Genomic DNA, 22,356 nt, shown 5'->3' with positions numbered 1-22,356 from the left:
TTATGCTTTGATACCAAATATACCAATGTGATAAGCTCATCCTTTGAGATTGAGGTCAAAGCATACCTCCTGTTGAAGCCTTACACAATCTCTCAAAATATAGTAAGTTTAATCTTTATTTTTTCACTGAAACTTTATGTACTTGTAGTGTGTTGTTCTTATATACTCTATTCCATTTGTTTACAAGTTTCACTAAAATATTGTAAGCTTATTCATTTAAGACATTTATCTAATTTATTCATATGACTTTAGCATATGTTAGGTTGAAAGCATCTAACAAATATTCATTAAGTAAATAGTTAATTTAAAAACTTGATCTATGTAGAGTGAGTAGGCCATATATGATGCAATCTATACCTGTGCTATTCTGAATATATGATATATATTATATCTATCTATAATATATATAAGTACATATATAATTAACACATTTATACCTATGTCTGTATCTCTCTATCTCAAATAAAAAATGTTACAGGAGCCAAGAGAAAACATTTATAGTTTTAAAATTTTTCACGTATTTAAGTACCTGAATACCTACATAAATAAAGTAGAATTGGACAGTTTAATCTGCAGTTTCTTTAGAGTAAGCAAAGTGAATGTCTATTTCTACAGAAATGGAAAATACTAATAATATTCTCTGACTGTCTTTCTTTGTCTCTCTATAATATACATGCCCACACACAAATATACAAATACATTGATCTTTCAAGTTAAAAAACTCACAATATAATCCTTTTTATCTTCCAAAATATCACTATCAGGTTTATAGTTCTGCTGAACTGATAAATTTTGGGAGAAGCTTAGAAAACTTTTATGGATAAAGACAAATCAAAATCATGCTTTTAAAATTGGAAGGCAAGAAGAGTTTTCAGCTGTATAAATTGGTCTACAAAAGGTATTGCTAAAGAACTAAAGTATGCTGCAAATGTACAGATGCCCTGACCTGTGGAGATACAGTAATTCCACTGACAATAAGCATCATGAGCAATTATTTTTATTTCCTTACTGCCCAATGTCTTTGATGAAAAAGTACTATCAACCTAGACTACAGAATGTGGCATTAAAGTTTAATTCTCTTCAATCAGGTAGGCAGAGATCAAATTCTGACACTGGCTTTTATTGTGGAAGAGTTAGAACTTTCTGAAAATCTCTTTTAAACCATTGAGGCAAACCAAAAATGTTATAAGAGCCAAAAGAAAACATATGCAGTTTTTTTCACATATACAAATATCTCCACACCTACATAAGGAAAGTATAACCAGAGAGTTTAATCTATTTTTTTTTCCAGAGGAAGCTTTCTTTTTTTTTAAAGTTTAGTCTTGCTGCTTATTTAACTCTTTAGATTCCTGTCTTGTTTTTGCATTATCACAGTTGCATAAGCAGGCTTTCCTATAAATTAAAACATTAATAGCAGAAAAGTAAAATACCATATAATTCCATACACTGACAATAGCTTCTTTACTTTTTTACTTAAAAAATAAAAATAATCATATTGATAGAAAGTTTTTTTGTTTTCAATGTGAATATGACTTATGAAGTGTAGCTAAAATTTGAAAATGTAGCTGCAAGCATGGGTTACATTTTTTAAAATAATGAACAAAAGGACCTGAATTTCGAACATTTTTTCTACAATTGAACATGTCAGATTAATCTGCTGTAATAGAAGCACACATTAAGCACAATAAAGTATTTATCAGTGTTCAAAATTACTATTTTTTACACCCCTCTCATCTGAATGAACTGTCTTTCTAAATAATGAGAAGTTTATCTCATTGTTTCTTTTAACTAATTCTACTTCAATTTTTATAACTTTATAGTTCTGGGAAATACATCCTTACTTTCAAAAGGGCATCACTTCCAGAAAACATCTGAATGTTTAAAAAAAAAGCATCATTTTAGGGCCAGTCATAAGTTTAAAAGACTGAAAAATAGCACATGTAAATTTGCAGAAGGCAAATGTAATTTTTTGGTATAGGACAAGCATTAAGCACTAAAATTAATTTAACGAAGATACACTTTTGAAGAAAACATAAGTGTTTATATTTTTCTCACCACTGATAACTCAAATACAGATTAAAAACCATATCATTCTAAGAATTGCTAAACTATATACACAGAAAAAATGTATTTTTATCAATTCATTCAAATAATATACCATACAGATTATAAAAGGTGTGGAATGTTTCACATCTAAAGTTACTTACTTACATATAATTTAACATTTTTTTGTATCCACTTTTTAAAAGAAGAAAAAGCTGCTGAAATTGTTATATACTCTGGGTTGATGATAACTGACTCTGTCAATTTCTACCTTTGTTGATTAATTGAACATTCTATAGCTATTTAGCCATTACGTGTTTTTGAATCCTTTTTAATGTATTTTATTAAAATTCTTTTATTTAAAATGAAAAGGCTAATAGGTGTGTCAGAATTATATCAAAGAGAGAAAAAAGTACAAAGAAAAGACAAAATCATACGATAATTTTATTCTAATTATTTCATAATCACCTATGACATAAATTGGCAAGCCAGGCTTTATGAGGAGAAAGAAGGAAGTGGACATGGTAGAAAGAAATGTACCATACCCGTCTTAACTAGTCGCTGAGGAGAGATTCTCCAAACAAGTTTATCTTTGCCAATGTATCTTTGCCTATCTCATGAAGTCCCCTGCCACACTCTGATTAGGTTGGCTGTAGACCATGCTATTTAATAAATGAGGATACTAATTTGTTATAAGAGAGTTATAACAAATTTCTTTTTTTGGGGGGGGGACGGAGTCTCACTCTGTCGCCCAGCCTGGAGTGCAGTAGCGCGATCTTGGCTCACTGCAAGCTCCTCCTCCCAGGTTCACGCCATTCTCCTGCCTCAGCCTCCTGAGTAGCTGGGACTACAGGCGCCCACCACCATGCCCAGCTAATTTTTTTTTTATTTTTAGTAGAGATGAGATTTCACCTCTGTGGCTAACACCTCTGTGTTAGCCAGGATGGTATCTAACTCCTGACCTCATGATCCATCGGCCTCGGCTTCCCTAAAGTGCTGGGATTACAGGAGTAAGCCACCGCGTCTGGCCGAGATATAACAAATTTCTGAGTTTCATAAACAGTAACTAAACAAGGTTTTTGAGTGTGTAATTCTTTATGTTCCAGTACCTTTGCTCTTTCCTGTTAACCTTCTCTTATCAAATGAAGCAGACCTATAAATAAATACTGTAAGATGGCTAACAAACTTAATTTTATATTATCCTAATTTATAAAATTCTTTTAAATTGATACTTCTTCATTCATATTTCATCTTTTCACATTACTAATTTACCTAAAGTGTTAGTGCAAAATTAAAATATGCAGATAAGTTATTTTTAACATCATCCCTTCTCTGTTTATTCTCTATTAATGAATAACAACCTATCTCAAGATGAAGGTTACCAGTGAGTTCTCTGGTTAAAATCAGTTACTTGCCAATTTGCTTCATGTAAAGAGATTTTATGTATCATCTATCTAGGTGTCTAATCATCTATCATTTATCATCTATCTCTTAGTGAACATCTGCTGAGACTAGACTGACTTGCCACAATTATTTGGCTAAACTGATGGCAGCCACAAGCCCTCTGGAGGGGCTGCTGTGAAGACACCAGCTGCTGTGGTGAGGCGGGCAGCTCCAGGTGCTGGCACAGGTGCTGGCTCCATGCAAGGCTACAACTGGACCAGAGGTACTGCACGTAGCTCCCAATGCAGGCACCCACATCTGGACGAGGGGAATGCAGTGGTTCCTAGAAGCTTGGAGATGCCATGTGGTCCTCAGAAGCTTGGAGAGGAGCTTCATTGATCAGCAGAACAGCTCTTAGGAGGCCCGAAGTGGGTAGTTGCTTTCTGTAGGCAGGTTATCCCAGGAGACCCAGAGTGGGTAGCTCCTTTTCAGCTCTCTGCAGAGAGCAAATCTGGAGTGGGTAGCTCCTTTTCATAGGCAGGTTGACCCTACAACTCAAGGAGACTCAAATTGGGTAGCTCCTTTCCACAGCTGGTCGCCCAGATGTCTCTCTTGAGTCTGGCTGAGTAGGGGGACTGAAGGTGTGTGTTGGGGGGAGGTTGGTTTATGGGCTTTAGAAGGGAGGAAGTGTGTGCTGATTGGCCATGGTTGGGTCTGGAAAAAGCACCATGAGTTCTAAATCCCAAAGTAGACTCCACCTAGAACTGACAGCCTGGCCCCATGCTTCACGCCTTCCCTGGCTTGAAGGTGGGGCATCAATGGGGACTCACCCCTTTCTGCCCAGGAGCCTGTCTGCCTCCCACCATCATCAATCATGTTGTCCAAGGCACTCAGGCTGTTCTTGTGGAGAGGCGTCTGCAGGTCCATAGGGAGCTACCCTCAGCATCCCCTTGGCCTCCCTCTTGTGTTTGTCAGTGCCCAAAATCTGGAGGGGGCCAGGGTGGCAGAGGGCTGGCATGTCAGCATCACCCCAAGCATGGGCACACCTGGCTGGTCCTGACAGTGCCTGGGCTTGGCCTCAACCTTGCTCCAAAATTGGAGCAGGTGCCAGGAGTGGGAAGGAGTCCAGGCAGCAAGAGCAGGCACTTCCAAGACTGTGGGGCCATGGGGTAGGCTCTCCAGGGCCCCCAGAGCACAGGGATGCCTGTGGCCACCATGGCTGGGTGGCTGCAGCTGCGCCCGGGAGGGTAGGGCTCTCACCCAACCAACTTGGAAGGGGGCGTGGTTCCTGCCTGCTCCTTGGAGTGTAACCCTGGCTGTGCCTCACCTACTGCAGCCAGTGTCTTTGCAGTGGCTGGTCCAGATGGGCCACACCTACAATCAAAATTATCTGGAGGTATGTAATTTATTACAATAAAATTGTTATTTATTAAAGGCATCAAATTTTGCATTGAGACAGCCATTTGATATTTATCAGTTAGAATAGTTTGAACTCTTTCTCTAGAAAATTCAGTATACTTGGTATAACTTGTTTAGTATTATTAAAGATTAACTTTGATAGGAATTAATAGTAAAGATAGTAGAACTGGACATCAATATTTACTTCTTTTCACACTCTAGTAAATTAAAAGAAGTGTGACATATAACAATTCACCATTATTCTTACCAAAATTTAAATGGTGAACCATTTTTTACTATTTATCTTGCCACAGAAAACCACCAACCTCATTAACCATCTGGTAATTATGCCAAACAAACTATCATAAATCCATAATTATTAGTGCCACTACTCTCTTTAATATGGTTAAATTGTCTACTTTTTTTTCCTTCTTTTTTCCTTTTGGTTTCAAGAAATACAGAATTGTAATTAACTAGTCATGTTTGAGCCTATGGATCGTATATGCTCCTCTTTGGCTTTTGGATCTGATGACATACTAAAGCAACCTATGTTTGATAAAGGTGTTTTAAACCATAGAAAATTATTTCTGCTTCATCAAAGGAAAGGAATTTGAATATATCTCTGTATTTATATTTTCTCTGAAATAGTCACAAATATATTTTAATATACATAAAAAATTCACATATTTGTGATTGGAGACTAAAACTAATTTGTAATTTTGAATGGACACAATCATCCTATTAAAATGTACACATACATATTTTCTTCTGCTAAAATCTATTTATAAGAACTTCTGAAGGAAATATAGGTACAGCTATGATTTCTCAATTTTCAAATTCCAACTGCAATTTTTTTTGTACATAGTGGTTTTCCAAAAAATATTTGCTGAATTAAGTTATATAATAATTAGATGAACCATGAAATTAACTTTTTAAAATTTTAATCTTATTTTGAAATCAATTAGTTGCCTAAAAAATACAGCAATTGCCAATTTTCAGTGTAAGTTTTATGTGTAAATCAAATACTCTTTAATGTAAATTCACTTGGTGAATTAAACGAGTAGTCTCATTTTATTTTCTACATATGGCAATGAAGTAACCTTAATTGTATCCCCAAATGGAATAAACAGATGTATTTTTCAAATTGAACTTGATGCTGTTGAGCAAACACTATTTGTGTTTGATAGAATGAAATCTATTATATTGAATGCATAGGCTTTTTCTGTTACTCGTTTAAATTTTCGATTGAACATGTGATCACTAACTGTGGTTTACCATCACATTTAGTATAGCTGACATTGATTTTATCTAGAAAATAATCTAGATTTACCTTTCAAAAATAATTTGATCATAAATTATTGCTAGGTATTTTGAAAGGCAAACTATAATAAATTCTCACTACTCAAAATATATTTTTATTTATTTATCTATGGAATGACAAAGAAAAGTAGAAATCATAACAGGACTAAACAGGAAAAGGTGTGTAAGGTATTATATTCAAAATCAGTTCCAAAAGTTATGCAAAAGCTGGAACTATGAAAATTTTAATGAATTCTAATTTATTATTTAATAATATTTATTTAGTAAAATTATATTTTAGATTGATTCAATTTGTTAATAATATTTGAAATATCTGTAAGTATTTCAAAAATTCTGATTTGGAGAACTAAAGTACAAAAATACATAATTTTTAAAAATCCCAAGGAAATTTGAAATTCTAGTAATTGTATTTAAAACATGAACAAAGAAAAATATTTAGTAAGCAATTATAAGGGTTGTGATAGTTTAGGAAGTCATCAGAAAAAGATTTCATTATTATGAGATGAAATTGTAAAAAAAACTTACATGTGAATATAGGAAAAGGCCTACTAATTTGATGGATAAAATATAATTTTAAAATTATGACATAATTACTAATAAGAATACTTTACATTAAAAAATCAAAATAGGTTGATGTTTTAAATTTGAATCTCTCCATGTTGTGAAGTAATAGTCATAAATTTAGAGTATTACATGTTCCATCTTTTATTTTTGAAAATATAATCTCTATTTAATAAAATGTCACCTAAACTACAGCTGTTAAAATACCAACATCATTTTCCAAGCTGTAAAACTAATTAACTTAAAGCTAAGTTGATTAATGATAGTTGAAAATGGTTAGTGTACAATCAATATCACTACCCTGTAACCATCATAAGTTACCTAACTTCTCTTAGTCTTTATTTTGGAGTTTTTTATCTAAGCATATAAGAAAATAGCTTCTGTCCTTCCTCAATATGATACCAGTATGGATTACTTATCTCAAATATTTTCTTTAACAATATTATAGGATATTGTCCCTAAGAATATATAATTTAAAATAATTCACTTTTACTGATTTTCCTGCAATCTTTTTAAAAAGAAACTTGAAAATGTCAGGAATCAAACATTAAAGCTTACTAATCTTTTAACAAATAATTAGTGTGAATTAATTATGCTCAGTTCAAGGTAGAAAGAGTAATAAAGTTTAAGTAAATAGTAACGGCAAGAATATGAAACACTTCAAAAATATGGAGATAATGACCAAGGAGAATCAAGTCTGGGAAAAAAAAATCATATAAGATTAAAGGGAAATTTGGAGCTGGAGGGTGGGAAAGTTGTGGGGATGGATGAGGACTCGGTAAGGCAAAGGCAGAGAGCACTATGAAAAAAAAATGCCTGGAACAGGTTTTCACATATTAAAAACAAACCATCTTTGTGTCTCAGTGCTTTGTTTTATAAATCATTTCCTAAATTCTGTGTAATCTACAGATTAAAAAAGTTATGTATAATGTCTTTGCTTATTTCTGTAGTCCTCTGCTGTGTGAGTCTAATTTGAATTTTAGTGTAATTTCAACATAGCTTTTACAGTTTAATAAAACTTACATGCATTAAAATGCTATTAAAGTGTTACACATGGTTAATAATACTTATGGATTTCTGAAAGCAGTCATTATTACACTGAACAAAGTCATTAATGTCTTTAAACTTTGCATCAGGAAATAAAATACAAAATAGATGTCTAACTGCAAGAATAGTCATGATATCTGACTATAAATATTTCTTCTCTTTTTACCATATATTTTTTTTCTTTTGTATTTCATATTTCAAATAAAATATACTGTAATAAAAATAAATGAGCAATGCATTGGATTCTGGTATTGACCTTCCCACTGATTGTGACTTCAGCTTTGATGACTGACAGAGTGCAAACCTCCTTAGGCCTTTGCCTTGTCACCTATATAATAACTAGGACACTAAAGGTAATCTCTGTAATCTCCCTCAGCCCTAAAACTCAATTGAGTTTACAGCTAGAAATGAAATCATCAGGTATTGTATTTTCTGAACAAAAATATTTTCAATTATTTTAAATAACATATATAGTTTGGGAATGGCAGAGACTTTGAAAATCTTATCTATTATTTGTCATGTAACTTTTCTCTACTTCAGATGTGCATATTATTAAATTGGCATTTCTTCATTAAGTAATATAAAGTCAATCACTTAAATGTTTGGATTGCCTAAAACATACATTACTAAAAATAAGTTTAGGTGTTTAAAATGTCCATTCACTTCTCTATAAATCACCTGAAGTATGGTTATAGAATGATATGTTACTACACACCTAACATCTAAGTAACTGTTTATCTAAAAGAAATACTAACTTATTCTGCTTGAAATAGTTAACTTTTATTTTATTTCAGTATGCAAAGCATACTGCCTATGTATTTGTCCACAGTAATAAGGAGACTATGTGTCAGTGGTTCATTCATTTTACTATCCAGAGTCACATTCCAAACAGGCTTAAGTCCTTCCTTCCCTTCCTTCTCCCTCCGTCCTTCCCTTACTTCCTTCCTCCCTCCCTCCTTCCTCCCTCCCTCCTTCCTCCCTCCCTCCCTCCCTCCTTCCTCACTCCCTCCCTCCTTCCTCCCTCCCTCCTTCCCTCCTTCCTCACTCCCTCCCTCCTTCCTTCCTTCCTCACTCCCTCCCTCCTTCCTTCCTTCCTCAATCCCTCCCTCCTTCCTTCCTCCCTCCTTCCTTCCTCCTTTCCCTTCTTCCCTTTCTTTCCCTTCCCTTCCTCCCTTCCCTTCCCTTCTTCCCTTCCCTTCTTCCCTTCCCTTCTTCCCTTTCCTTCCCTTCCCTTCCTTTCCTGTTTAAATAATCTACCTATGATCACGATATAGCACACTAAGGATTTACAGTATAAAACATGCTTTGGAAGAATTATATTTTCAACTGGCACACTGAAGCAAGGGGACACTGATGTAGACAATGTCATGGTAGCAACATCAGAGTTTATCACATTAAATTAGCATTTATGGTAACAATTCAATTAGGCTTATAGTTTTCATTGAACTTTAAAACATTTTTATAGTTATATAACAGCAATAAACATAATGGGTTTATAACTAGCTTTATATTTGTATGTATCAAATATATAATTTAACTGAGACAACATGAGATTTATTTTGCTTTGAAAGGAGTCCATATATAAATCAACTTATAAATTTACAAATCTGTTGCATAGAAAATAAATTCCTAACAGGTTCAGTGTCTCTAAATGTGCCTGAGAACATTAGACAAGACCACTGAACTCAAAGTGTAAAAAATTATATCTAATCTGGGTTTCTTGGTAATTTTTTTTTCTTTCTTCATCAAAATACAACTCTTCTGTGTTGATATCTGTGCTAACTACCATAACAAATTTATCCTTGCCAGAAAACAAAGAATCTACCTATCTTTCAAAATTTAGTTACTGCATCAGCAAGATTTTTTTAAATGAATACTAGCTATCTTAATTATGTACCATTGTCTTAGTTCTAAAATAATTTAAAATAATAAAATGTTTTCATGAGAAAAATCAGCAATGAAGAAAGTATAAATCTGATACAACTCTGACCTGGAGAGGTCCAATACTCAAAATTTAATAGTAGAGGAAGATATTTAAATAGACTCACACTTGTGTAGTAATTTGACCCTTAGACCCTGGCAACCACAATACATGTAGTAAAAATAGGCTTTCATGGGTGTTCCTGTGCATTAATGCTTGCCTCTGCCCAGACATTTAATGGTTCAGCCTTATTTCAAATAGTCTTAAAGACACAGAAATAATTCAATAAACAAGAGTCTGGCAAATAGAGTTAGGATATGAAAGTGGTCTTCGGCTATATCTGGGTAACAACCACGAAGATCAATAAAGCTGGGATACAAAATGCTAGAAACTGACACACTGAGTCAACTTAATTCTGTAATAATAAAAAGATGAGTTCAGCTATATGAACTTTGAAAAAAATCAAACTCTTGGAATAAACTAACTACTCTGTAAACAGAATATAATAATATGGCTTTTTAAGTGGGCATTACATTTACGATGAAAGAAAATAATGAAAAACTAAGGCACATTGAAAAGTAAAAGAGATTAAAATACAAAAATTTCAGAAAAACTGGATACAAGTTTGAGAAGTAAATAAAAATGTGAGAAGGAACAAAAATATAAAAACTGAAAAAAGTGAAATACATGAAGGACAGAGTTTTTAGTGTTACTCACAATAGCAAGGATATAGAATCAACCTACATGCCCATCAACAGCAGATCGATAAAAGAAAATGTGGTACACATACACCACACCATAGAGTACTATGCAGCCACAAAAAATAATGAAATTATGCCCTTTGCAGAAACATGAGTGGAGCTGGAAGCCATGATCCTAAATGACCAAACACAAGAACAGAAAACCAAACACCATACGTTTTCCATATAAGTGGGAGCTAAACATTGAATACACATGATCATAAAGGTGGGAACAACAGACAATGGGGATCACTAGATGCAGAAGGGAGAAAAGGAGCTGAAGAACCTCTTATTGGGTGCCGTACTTACAGCCTGGGTGATGGGATTTTTGGGATCCCAAGCCTCAGCATCAAGTAATTTACCCCTATAACATACCTGTGTATGTGTCCTTTAATCTATAATAAATGTTGAAAATGTTGAAATTTTTAAAAAAGGAAGCAAAAAATTTCATCAAAGAAAATTTTTTAAGAAGTGTGATATACAATATGTAAGCAATATTGCTACCCAAAGTAGAATGCAGAATGAGTGAATCAGTATCAATCTGCATAAGACAAATAGAATAATTTTAAAAATTCCCCTGACTTGAAGAAATAAATAACAGAAACGTATGACACCACATATTTTGAATAAACACTTAAAACTCCAGAAATAAAAACAGAAGGGAATTAAATTATAAGTTCTCTATATGTCAGTCATTGGAATAAATCTTTTCTACATGGTTTTTAATTAAATAAAAGTCATGTTAACTTCTGTGAAAGAAATGAATCAACTGAATTTATAACATATAGCATTCATGAAAAAAGACCATTCCTTGGTTTAATTTTGGCAATGATGGAGATGAAAGCAAACTTGACAGCACTTACTATATCATCCTCAGTCAAAGATAAGATCTAAGAAATTTACACTTCACCAAGTTAAAATTAATATGTGAATCTTACAACACAACTAAATATTTTAGGTTGCCAATTAAAAAAATTACAGGCAATTTTAAAGGGTAGCACAGTCTTTACCTTTTTTGTTTATTTGTGTACTGTCATTCAGCATTAAATTTCAATTGGAAAAAATAATTCTAAAATAATTATAAGAGCAAGCCTATGGAATATTCTGCAGGTCATTAAAGGCTGAAATATTTAATAAAATAGTTTTCCTTGCAAGTAAGACCTCAGGATAAATACCCTTAAGGTGCAAAGTTATAAAGTTGAGTAATTTTCCCAATTAAAGTCAAACAGACCTTAGCAAAATCATTAACAAACCAGCAACAAGAATGAAGACATTAACTTTTACTATGATTGGCATAAACTTTGAAGCAAAAATAGTATAAAGATAATAACAACAAAATATTTTACCAGGTTTTTAAGAGTGACATGATTCTTTTTGATTAAATTTAGAGAACACAAAATAGAACTCAGAACAATAAGTTCAATTTTCTTCTTTAAATATCAAATAATAATTTTATTATGATTTTACATAAACATACTATGGATTAACCCTTAACCCATGAACAAATCTCATAATTTGACTTGAAAAGCACTACCTTCTATCCTAGAATATGAGTTTTCTTTGGTAAGTAAACTATCTAAGGACTGTGTTGACTTGGCACCAGCTCTGACTTCTCATAGTGTAGCGTGGAGTCCAGTAGAAACTGCACCTCCCAAGGCATTACCATTGACAGATCTTCAGGGGCTTTTAAACACATTGAATCAGCAATGATAATTTTGGAGATAGATGACTCCTATTTAAATACAGTTTGAATAACTTTATAGCAGTAACGAATGCCTATGCTTATCCCTGGGAAATATGCCAGGAAAAGAAGCAGGCATCTTCAGCCTGAATTCCACTGGCTTCATGCTGTAAAAAAAAAAAAAAAAAAATCAGCCAAGCTAGCCTGTGGATAACTTTCCCTAAAAGGAATATTTATACAGGAGCTTGCTATGGTTTAGGTGTCCATACCAAAACTCATGTTGGAACCTTAGTGCAGCAATGTTGGGAGGTGGTGCCTGTACACAGTGAATAGACTTTTAAAATAGATTAAAGTCTTTCTCATGAGACTGGATTTGTTCTCTCGAGAAAAGATTAGTTCTGGGTACAGTGGTTGTCAGAAAGCAAGGTTGCCTCTCCTGTCTGGTCCTTCTTGCATTCCAGCTTCCACATTCACATCTCTGCCATCCTATGGTGCAGCATGAAACCCTCATCAGAAGCCAAACAGATGCCTATGCCATGCTCTTGGGCTTTTCAGCCACTTGAAGCATAAGCCAAATAAACCTCTTTTCTAGTCTCTGTTATTCTGTTATAGCAACACTAAATGGACTAAGAGCTCTTACAGTGCTTGATTTAACAAATACTAACAGATTGTAAAAATACACATTTTAGGTTTATGTTTACTTATTTTGATAATCAATTTTTTTATTGAACAAAATGTATTTCCATGAATTGAATCCTGATTTTTAACACTGTATCCATCAGAAATATACGTTCAATTTATGATTAATGACTTAGTCCAGGCAATTATTAGGTTATAACCCTGAGAATCCTTGTAGCAGTCATTTTAATAATTTTGTTTTATATAATTTGCATTTGTATAAAAAACATGTTTACTATATTTTATCAATCTACAAAAGTACGATAAACAGAAAGTATGTTCAAAACACAAGATATGAGAAAGAAGGATTTAAAATACACACACACACACACACACAGGTACACGCACATGTCTGATGCATGTGTATATCAAACAAAAATGGCATGTTAGGCAATGTGTAATAACTAATATCTATGTCATAATAATAAACATTGTTTGCCTATGCTAAATGTAAGTTAATATTCTTGAACTTATATGAAGTAAGCTTTTATGTATGTCTTACTAGAGATATACACCAAATAAAAAATACAGTAGATACCAAAATATATAAGTAGGCAAAACATGCCCTAGATATTGAACACAGAAAATACGGAAGTGACAGTATGTATAGAAGGCAGAATATATTAGTGTCTTAAAAAGAAATAATAAAATATAGAAATGATAAGTATACTTTACTAGTAAATAACTATATATCAAGATATACATGATAAACCTGTCAGTAATTTAAGATATATGACAGAAATACAGCTCACAAATTTTAACTTAACATCATCCTAGCACAAATGAGACTGAAAGGAGGTCAAGTATGTGTGTATATTTTTTAATACCTGGGTTTGGTTATTATTTTACAAGTTGAACAGATAGTGACTAAATTCTCAAATGACCAATCCATTGGATATATTATATAATCAGAAATAACAAAGGAAAAAAATTCATCTCCTAAAAAGTTTAAAACTATACCTTTAAAAAGTGGTTCAAAAATATAGTGATAGAATAATTTGCTTTTATAACTCAAATAAAATTTTTATAACCTACTAAGATCTCAGGAGATAGGCATAGTAGTAACAGAAATGAATCTCTGGCTTGGAATTATTCTGTAAATGTGAAATATTAGCAAATCATTCATTTGGTATAAAATATTCGAGAAAAAGAATAAAAACCCACTTTGAGAAAGGAGAAGAGATAAAAAAAAATTATAAAATGAGGGATGATTTAACTGGGAAAGCAAAACATGGGAGTGATATGAATATATGATATTTGGAAAATATAAACAATGCCATTTTGTAACTGTTATTTTCTAAGTTGTGCTTATATATATATATAAGATAAAATCTTACTTCAAAACTTAGTATTTACATTGCAGAGTGCATTACTAATGGGATGTTTATAAGCTCTCCTAAATATATATTTACTTACTTGTGGGTAAATAAATACTGACCTGCAGTCAAAAGTATGTCCAGGCCCATCAACACAGATCCCTCCATTAAGACAGATGACTGAATTAAGTTCAGGCTCAGCACAATTATCAATGCTTTTTTCACAGTATGCACCAGTGTATCCACGTGGGCAAATGCAAGTAAATCCATGTGCTGACTTCTGACAGAAGCCTTCATTCATACAAGGGATTGATGTGCAGTCCTAGATTAAGAAATAGAGAATCAAATTTGATTATTAGTATAAGGTTGACCATTTTAATATAATTATATTTTTATTTAAACATAATCTAAAAAACTGATGTGCAAACTTGTTTGACATTTCCTTCCTCTGTTAATTGAAATATATGTTTATGACAGTAAGTGGTTTTTTACCTTTCATTACCAGAAAGACTCTGTCAAATATTTTATTGCTGATTTACCAAGAAATAAAATCATTATTAATCTTTATAAAAAGATGTACCATGTCAGAGAACTGCCCCTGCCCCCAATAATGGTGCTAAAGCAAATTTCCTCTGCAGATAACAGAATTCACTGGCCCTTACTGTCTACCATACCTCTCAGTTTTCCCAAAACAGCCCCAGTTCAACTGCTCTCCTACGGTCATGATTAATAGTACTTCCATTAAATTTCAAAGGATTTCTGGGTTTGATCACATACTTAGAACAAACATTTCACAATGCATTTATATCCATGTAAAATAGCTAAAACATCTGTAATAGCTGAAGTTTGAATCCAATCATAATCTTTTAATTATCTACTTTTCCCCATGCATTTGTCCAAATGTATGTCCAGCATTTCTGACACCTATAGCTGCAGAAGTGCAAATGTCTTGTAGAGTTAGAGGAATCTGGATAATACCTGTTACTTTTTAAGCTTAAAAATATTTTAAAATTTCTCATAGTTTTACTTACTTATTCAACAAATGGTATTTTATTTATTGTAACTACATGGATGCACAAAATGGTGTTAATATCACCCACCTCATATGGTGTGCTATGAGAGTTAAATAAAATAATGGCACTGTGTCTTAAACGTCATATGTGATCAGTAAATATTATCTTTCTTTCTTCTCCACTCTGAAGGCCAAGGGCTCAGTCAGCCTCTATTTCAATCTTTTGGCACTTAATTTGAACAAGAAATATGTTTCTCTGTATATTTAGCTTCTACCATATCATACCATATGCTTTTAAGTTTACAGTTTAGGGTTTATATATATACTTACAGTGTGGAAAACACATGTCATAGTACCACAAACATGGTATGACATTATTTTTCATAATGTAAACTGAAAAGATTTGCACCCATAATTCTGAGAACTAATTTATGGAAAGTTATGACATCATTAGTAAAACTGTTTATTTTCAAGAGTTTTACCTAAAGATAATATCTTAATGAACCTAAACCAACTTGAATCATTTTGCACTCTAGGTCTTGAGTTCTTCCATTCTCAAGGATAATTGCATATGCAAACATAAAATACTTCTTCAGCGTTTTACCTTGAAAAGTGACAATTTTCTAGAATTATTGTTCATTAATTGACACCTATGCTTACAAATATTTAGTGACTTTTTAAAAAAGTATTAACAACAAAAACTCATACCGACAAGACTATTATGGAAGCCATTGCATTAATATCATGTATCCACTGGAAAATTAGATGATGTTAAAAATCATCAGAGAGATTAATTAGCGTCATCCACAATTAGAAATGAATTGTGCACTTCAGTATAATATTCCAGTCATGCCTGGAACTTAGATAGTGATCTTGTACACCCCCACCCCCTACAAGTGATAGAACTAAGTATGTTTTTATAAACAAATCCTTTGATATTTGTTCCACTTTTGCTGAAAATATGAACTTGTTAAGAAAAACCAAGGGCACATAGTAGACTATCCTGTAGGTATTGCAGTTTTATTTATGGAATAGAAATGCAGAATTCCACAGGGAGTGGCATGGAAACATGTTTCTCCCTTAGCTCTGTTTCTAGATATGTATAGAATGATTTATTAGAAAACATTACATACACTAATTGAATTGTATCTCCCATGGGAAGATAGGGATAGTTTTTAGACTGCCAAAAGTTCTGTCTCCAGGGTTTCAAGAATCTTTTAGTAAATTAATTAGAAAGCTTAATGGGAAATACAACGGCAATTTCTTTTTAGAGGAAATCAAATTGTCATTTAAAGTTCTTGATCTTTCCTGGTTTAAAAATTTAAAAGGATGCCTTTCCTTTTGTTCATCATTTATATTGCTTTGCTATATTCTATTTAATATAATAAAGTGCTTTCCCAAAGAGTTCACTAAAGTAATTTCAAAAATAAAAGATATAAAAGGTTGAGTATTTAGAGAAAGAGATGGAAGCTGGGAGGAATCCTGCAGACCAGGGCAATCTAGACAACAGAGCTTGACCCTAGTGATATATTCATTCAACTTGTACTGAAAATATTATGCCAGGAAATGTACAGGAGCATGAAAGGAACAGGGCAGTGATATATTCATTGTGAAATTCTTAGACAGGGCAAAGTACTAACTGGGCTAGTAAATGTGACAGTTATCTCACTGACTCAGTTAGTTGTGTTCTCTCTGAGGGATGTGGTTTAGATCCACAGGGTTGTCCTGTGATCTCTTAACTGCCTAGAAAAGGAAATTACCCAATGTCATCTTTATCATAACATTTCTCTCATGGCATCACGTTTTATTTTTTAGCATTGGTGTTTTGGGTAGTGGAATACTTTCCTCAATTAAGATCTTGGAGAAAAGGAAACAGATACAGAGAGAACTACTATTTGAAGAGTGGGAACAGAACACGGTACCTACTAAGTCCCTACCATTCCCTCTGCAAAGGCCTATTAACCTTCACAGAATTCCATGAACTTTGTCCAGTTCTGAATAAAAACTGCTAGTGTAGTCCAGTGTTTTTAAATGCGTATATTCAAAATCTCATTAATTATATTGGCTTTTACTTTGCAAGCTGCAGGATTGGGCAATCCAAAAGACTGAGAACTTTGATGAGACGTAACTACGGAGTCTGTAGCATTGTAAGTGACATGTGGTTGCTGTTGGTAGTAAAAAGAGTCTGGAAAAGGAAATGCAACTTCTCTTACCCACACTTGTTTTGCTCTTCTGATCTAGGTTTGGGCTCACTTTTGCATGAGTCGTGATAGGCTTTCCCTAACTTAGGGATTCAAGATTTATGGAGGAGGGCAAATAATGGAATAGCTAGAGAACAAATACCTAGAGAACATAATGGCATTTATTTAAACAAAAGATACATATACCAATAAGTAATAATCACATTTTGTCAGAACACATACGTAGGAAAATATTTCTAATAAACTCACAAGTATGGCAGGGCACACACAAACAAATGAGCAAGAGGGTGTCTTAAAAGTAGTGCTGATTATTTTCTGCTATGAAATAGCTAGAATGAACTCAAACTTCTGTACCTAAAACACAGAAAGAATTTTTAAGAGCAATAGACTTAAAATATCTTAAATATCCAAAAAAGGATACTAATTAAATAAATACAGTATTTCCACACAATAGAATATTAATAAGAAGAAAGTAGAACAATATATGGTAGTATAGAATATATATATAATTATATATAAAGTAGAATAATTTTCTATGATTGATTAAGTGGAAAAGCAAGGTACTCTGTGTGTGTGTAATGAATGTTCCCGTTTTGCAAGATCTTGTTTATTTTAAAGATTTGTTTCTAATTAAAGGATATCGATATTCTCTAAAATAATTTGTAGGAAAAAGCTGACCATTTGTTGAGGGAGATGGACTCCAACTCAAACCCTCTCCTGGAAAGCATTCTGATGGTTCAATCATTTAATTTCAAATAAAAAGAATGAGAAGAACTTGTTAAATAAGTCCCTTTTAAACCTGTCAAAAATCACAGAACCTTTAGAGTCTGTAATCAAGTAAATTTGGATACATGAAAATAATTTTCTGAATGCCAGAATCCACTATGTACTAATGAAAGAATAACAAAAAATAGAAAAATATACATGATATACATGGCAGACAAAATGTAAATTATATTAAATAAAAAGCTCATAAATTACAGTCCACACTCAGAGAAACACAAATACATGCACTCACGTGTGCGTACTCAGTTTTTTACATGCAGGGGATACATGTGCAGCCTTGCTACACGGGTGTATTGCACTTGGGTAGTGAGCATAGCATACAATAGGTCATTTTTTTGAACCATTCTCCTCTCCCTCCACCCTCTTCTAGTCCACAGTGTCTATTATTCCATGTTTATCTCCATAGGTGTTGAATGTTTAGCTGTCATTTATAAGTGAGAACATATGGTATTTGTTTTTCTGTTCCTGCATTAATTACCTTAGTTTTATGGCCTCCAGCTGCATCCATGTTGCTGTGAAGGACATGACTCATTTTTATCACTCTGTAGTTTTCTATGGTGTATATGTACCATATTTTCTTTAACCAATCCACCACTGATGGTCACCTGTGTTGATTCCATGTCTTTGCTATTTATACACAGTTCTTTAATTCTTTCCTTTTTATTCAGAGGACTTACATGAGTCCTTGCTTTATATTAAGTCTGCTCATAGCAATATATTCACTATGAGTTAAAGCACGAATTCTCTTATTTCTACTTCATCTGAGAAAGTCACGATTTTTTAATTCTGTAATTAGTTTTTTCCATTTCAGTACATAACATATATTTATAATTTGATATCTTAAAAATAATACTGCTTCCATGTACATATACATGGTGCATGAGAAGGATACATGCCATCCTCCTAAGTCTTATCAAACTTGAAAGAAAAATATCTGCTTTCTATGCTGCCCTACTCACTTTCCTTTTCTGTTTGTGTGTGCATATCCAGAACTTAAATTACATTTTTTTCACTAGTCATGGCATATGTTCTCTCCCCAGGCATGCATTTGCTTTTCTCCAGCATTAATTCTAATTTTTAAAGCTTCCTTCTAATTGTCACTTGGACAAAAAACAAGACAAAGTGTATTAGGTTTCTCTAGAGAAACAGGACGAATAGGATAGAAGTATATGTGAAAGGGAGTTTATTAAGGAGTACTGACTCACACTATCACAAGGTGAAGTCCTACAATAGGCCATCTGCAAGGTGAGGAGCAAGGAAGCCAGTCTGAGTCCCAAAACCTCAAAAGTAGGGAAGCCGATAGTACAGCCTTCCGTCTGTGGCTGAAGGCCCAAAAGCCCCTGACAAACCACTTGTGGAAGGTCCAAGAGTCCAAAAGCTGAAGAACTTGGAGTCAAATGTTTGAGGGCAGGAAGCATCCGGCATGGGAGAAAAATGGAGGCCGGAAGACTCAGCCAGTCTAGTTCTTCCACGTTCTTCTGGCTGCTTTATTCTAGCTGAGCTGGCAGCTGATTAGATTGTACCCACTCAAATTGAGAGTGGGTCTGTCTTTCCCAGTTCACTGACTCAAATATTAATCTCCTTTGGCAATACTCTCACAGACACACCCAGGAATAATACTTTGCATCCTTCAGTCCAATGAAGTTGACACTCAATATTAACCATCACAGCAATTTTGCTTGTGTTGTTGCCCATCCAGCCCTAACATAAACTATATTATTTCCACTCCTAAGGTGGTTTACATGTAACACCTTGCCCTATATTGACCCGAGTGCTCTTTTCAGTTAGTACTGCCTATCTTTCTCCATTTTTCTTGCCTCTTTAGCCTTGAAAAACAGTTCATGAATCTCCTGCAGAGTGTGTTATCTAAGCATTGCACCATAGAGAAAGTTAAAATAAATAGGTCAGCTAGTAAGTAAAATAGAGAGAGATGTAGATCACTTTCCATGTGGAGCTGGTCAGGTAGGAAATATATCTAATGATTATTATATCTCAATTTCTTATAGACGTTCAATATCTAAGATTTACAGAATGAATGAGCAAAATTACATATAGAGTACACTTAATGTATTAGTGAAACATGACAAAATTTTAAAAAATGTATTAAACTATAATAATTATTCTAGATAGTACTGGTGCAAATGAAATAAAAAGTAAAGAAACAGAATAGTCCAAAAACTAACCCATATATAGAAATCTATTATATGAAAAGTGGAGCATTCCAAATCAAGAAAGAATTAACAGACCCTTTGATAAAATTTCTTGGAAAAAATGATTATACTTAAAAGAAACCATTAAGTTAGATTCCTAGCTTTTATCAATCATAATATATTCACTATGAGTTAAAGCACTAAAAGTATCATGAATTCTATAATTGTAGATGAGAATATAAAAATATATTTAAAATATTACAGTGGGAAGGATTTCTTTGGAGAGCAGCAAAGCCCAGTTAGGAAGAAAAAGGTAAAGAAAAATATGAAAATCTCACAATTCATAAGCTGTATAAAGTAAGAGTGTCCAGACTTTATAAAAGATTTGCATTTTTTCAGAACCTAGTAGATTTTATCTATAATTTAAAATAAGACCTACAAATCAAAAAGTAAAGGGCAAGTAATCAAAAAGTAAAAGGGCTATAAGTAGGCAAGGCACAAAGAACTACAAATGGCAAATAATAGCATGGAAAGGTGTTCAATCTTGATAGTAACCTAGGAAAATATAAATTAAAATAATGACAAATTACATTTTCCTCATGAAATTAGTCAACACTTTGTAAAAAGTGATTTCATTTAATAGGATCTAGGTAAGCGGTGTGCTCATACTCTCATCAGGTAAGTGTGGTCTTCAGTGTTTATTTGGAATACTTTATAGCTATTAAAAAGAATGAATCAGGACTCTTTGCATTTTAATGGAATGATTCCTAAGATATACTTCTAAGACAAAAAAGTCACTGAGTATAATGAGTTTGCTCTTATGTTAAAATAACAATATTAGGAAAAAATCTAGAATCACATAGGTAGAATTTTAAGAATTGCTCTCATAATATTGGCCATGTATGTATATATGTATGCATGCATATATACATACATATGTCAAAAATGTCTATTTACTGATATTTTAATACAAAACTAAGAATATGATATTTGTACTAGTAAGAAATATGGTTTTAGACATTACTTCAGGCAATATTTGCGGTAATGCAAACAAGATGTATGGTTTATTCATTCTCTACTAGGGAATTTATTTATTACATTTCCTTTTCCACATCAAGAATGGCTTTCACTATCCAGAACAAAATAAACACAATATCAACAGATAATTATGCTTTTTAAAACTGTGTGTCAGAAAACGTGCTAATTGTTTTACATGCATTATCTCATTTAATTCTTGCAATAACCTGAGGTAGCTACTGTGATTATTTTTATTGAATAGTCAAAATAATTTCAAAATAAATGTAAATTGAGAACACACGGTAGGTAAGTAGCAATATAGAGTTTCAATCTTGGTTCTCCGTGAATGCATTTAACTACTCCATCACCCCTCTCTGGAAGGGCCACTTACTGAATAGTTACTGTGTTTCATGTGCATTCTCACACATGACCCTGTGATGTCAGAACTAGTATATCTATGTTTTACTGACGAGGGAGAGAGACACAAAGAATGTAATAAAATACCCATGGTTTCACAATGACAAAGGCTTTTAGTTTGTATGCTTCCTCCCTTTACCATGTTATTGTCAATCAAAAATGATTTGGAAGAACTCCCCAGTATTCCAAAAGGCTCACAAGATTCTCATCCACCAAGAACGGTCACAATTCTCAGTCAACCAACATTTTTCAACAAATGAGGCATCCCATATAAAATACCATATGTCAATCACACCACATGAGACTCCTGAAGATTGAAAGACATATCCTGAGAATATTAAAGGTGTTGCCCACGTCTTGATATATACATCCAGTATTTATATTATCCTTGTGATATCTGAATTAATTGAATCCTATGTCATCCCTACAGATCCACAGATACCTCTGTCTCCTAAGACCAGGGAGGACGAGGCAGATGGTAAAATTTAAGCCATCTGAGCAACTGTTGATAATGGATACTTCTAGGATTTAGTTTGGTGGGGCGGTCGGCGGGAGGGAGGAGAATCGTGGAATTTTGTAACAACAAGAGACAAAGAAGGAAAAGGTGGGGGAAAAAAAAGCCATGATTTGTAGTTTTGTTTGGAGCAGCCAAAGAATTACACAGAGGAAAGATGAGAGAACAGTT

At 33.3% G+C, this 22,356-nt stretch overlaps 1 protein-coding gene across 1 annotated transcript in view; it reads right to left on the bottom strand.

Moving 5' to 3' along the window:
- Positions 1-8,995: 8,995 nt before the first annotated feature.
- The window catches only part of LOC117978454 (protein eyes shut homolog), a 208,829-nt gene continuing 195,468 nt past the window's right edge, over positions 8,996-22,356 (bottom strand). The window contains exons 9-10 of the mRNA XM_055113767.2: positions 14,211-14,410; positions 8,996-12,261 (exon numbers count right to left, since the gene is read on the bottom strand). Of these exons, the coding sequence (XP_054969742.1) occupies positions 12,171-12,261; positions 14,211-14,410 (291 nt within the window). The 3' untranslated portion in view covers positions 8,996-12,170. The remainder of the gene's footprint in view (positions 12,262-14,210; positions 14,411-22,356) is intronic.

Source organism: Pan paniscus, chromosome 5 (assembly GCF_029289425.2).
Source record: "Pan paniscus chromosome 5, NHGRI_mPanPan1-v2.0_pri, whole genome shotgun sequence".
Lineage (NCBI taxonomy): Eukaryota > Metazoa > Chordata > Mammalia > Primates > Hominidae > Pan > Pan paniscus.
Note: the sequence above shows the minus strand (reverse complement) of the source record. Positions and strands in the feature narration are given on the sequence as shown.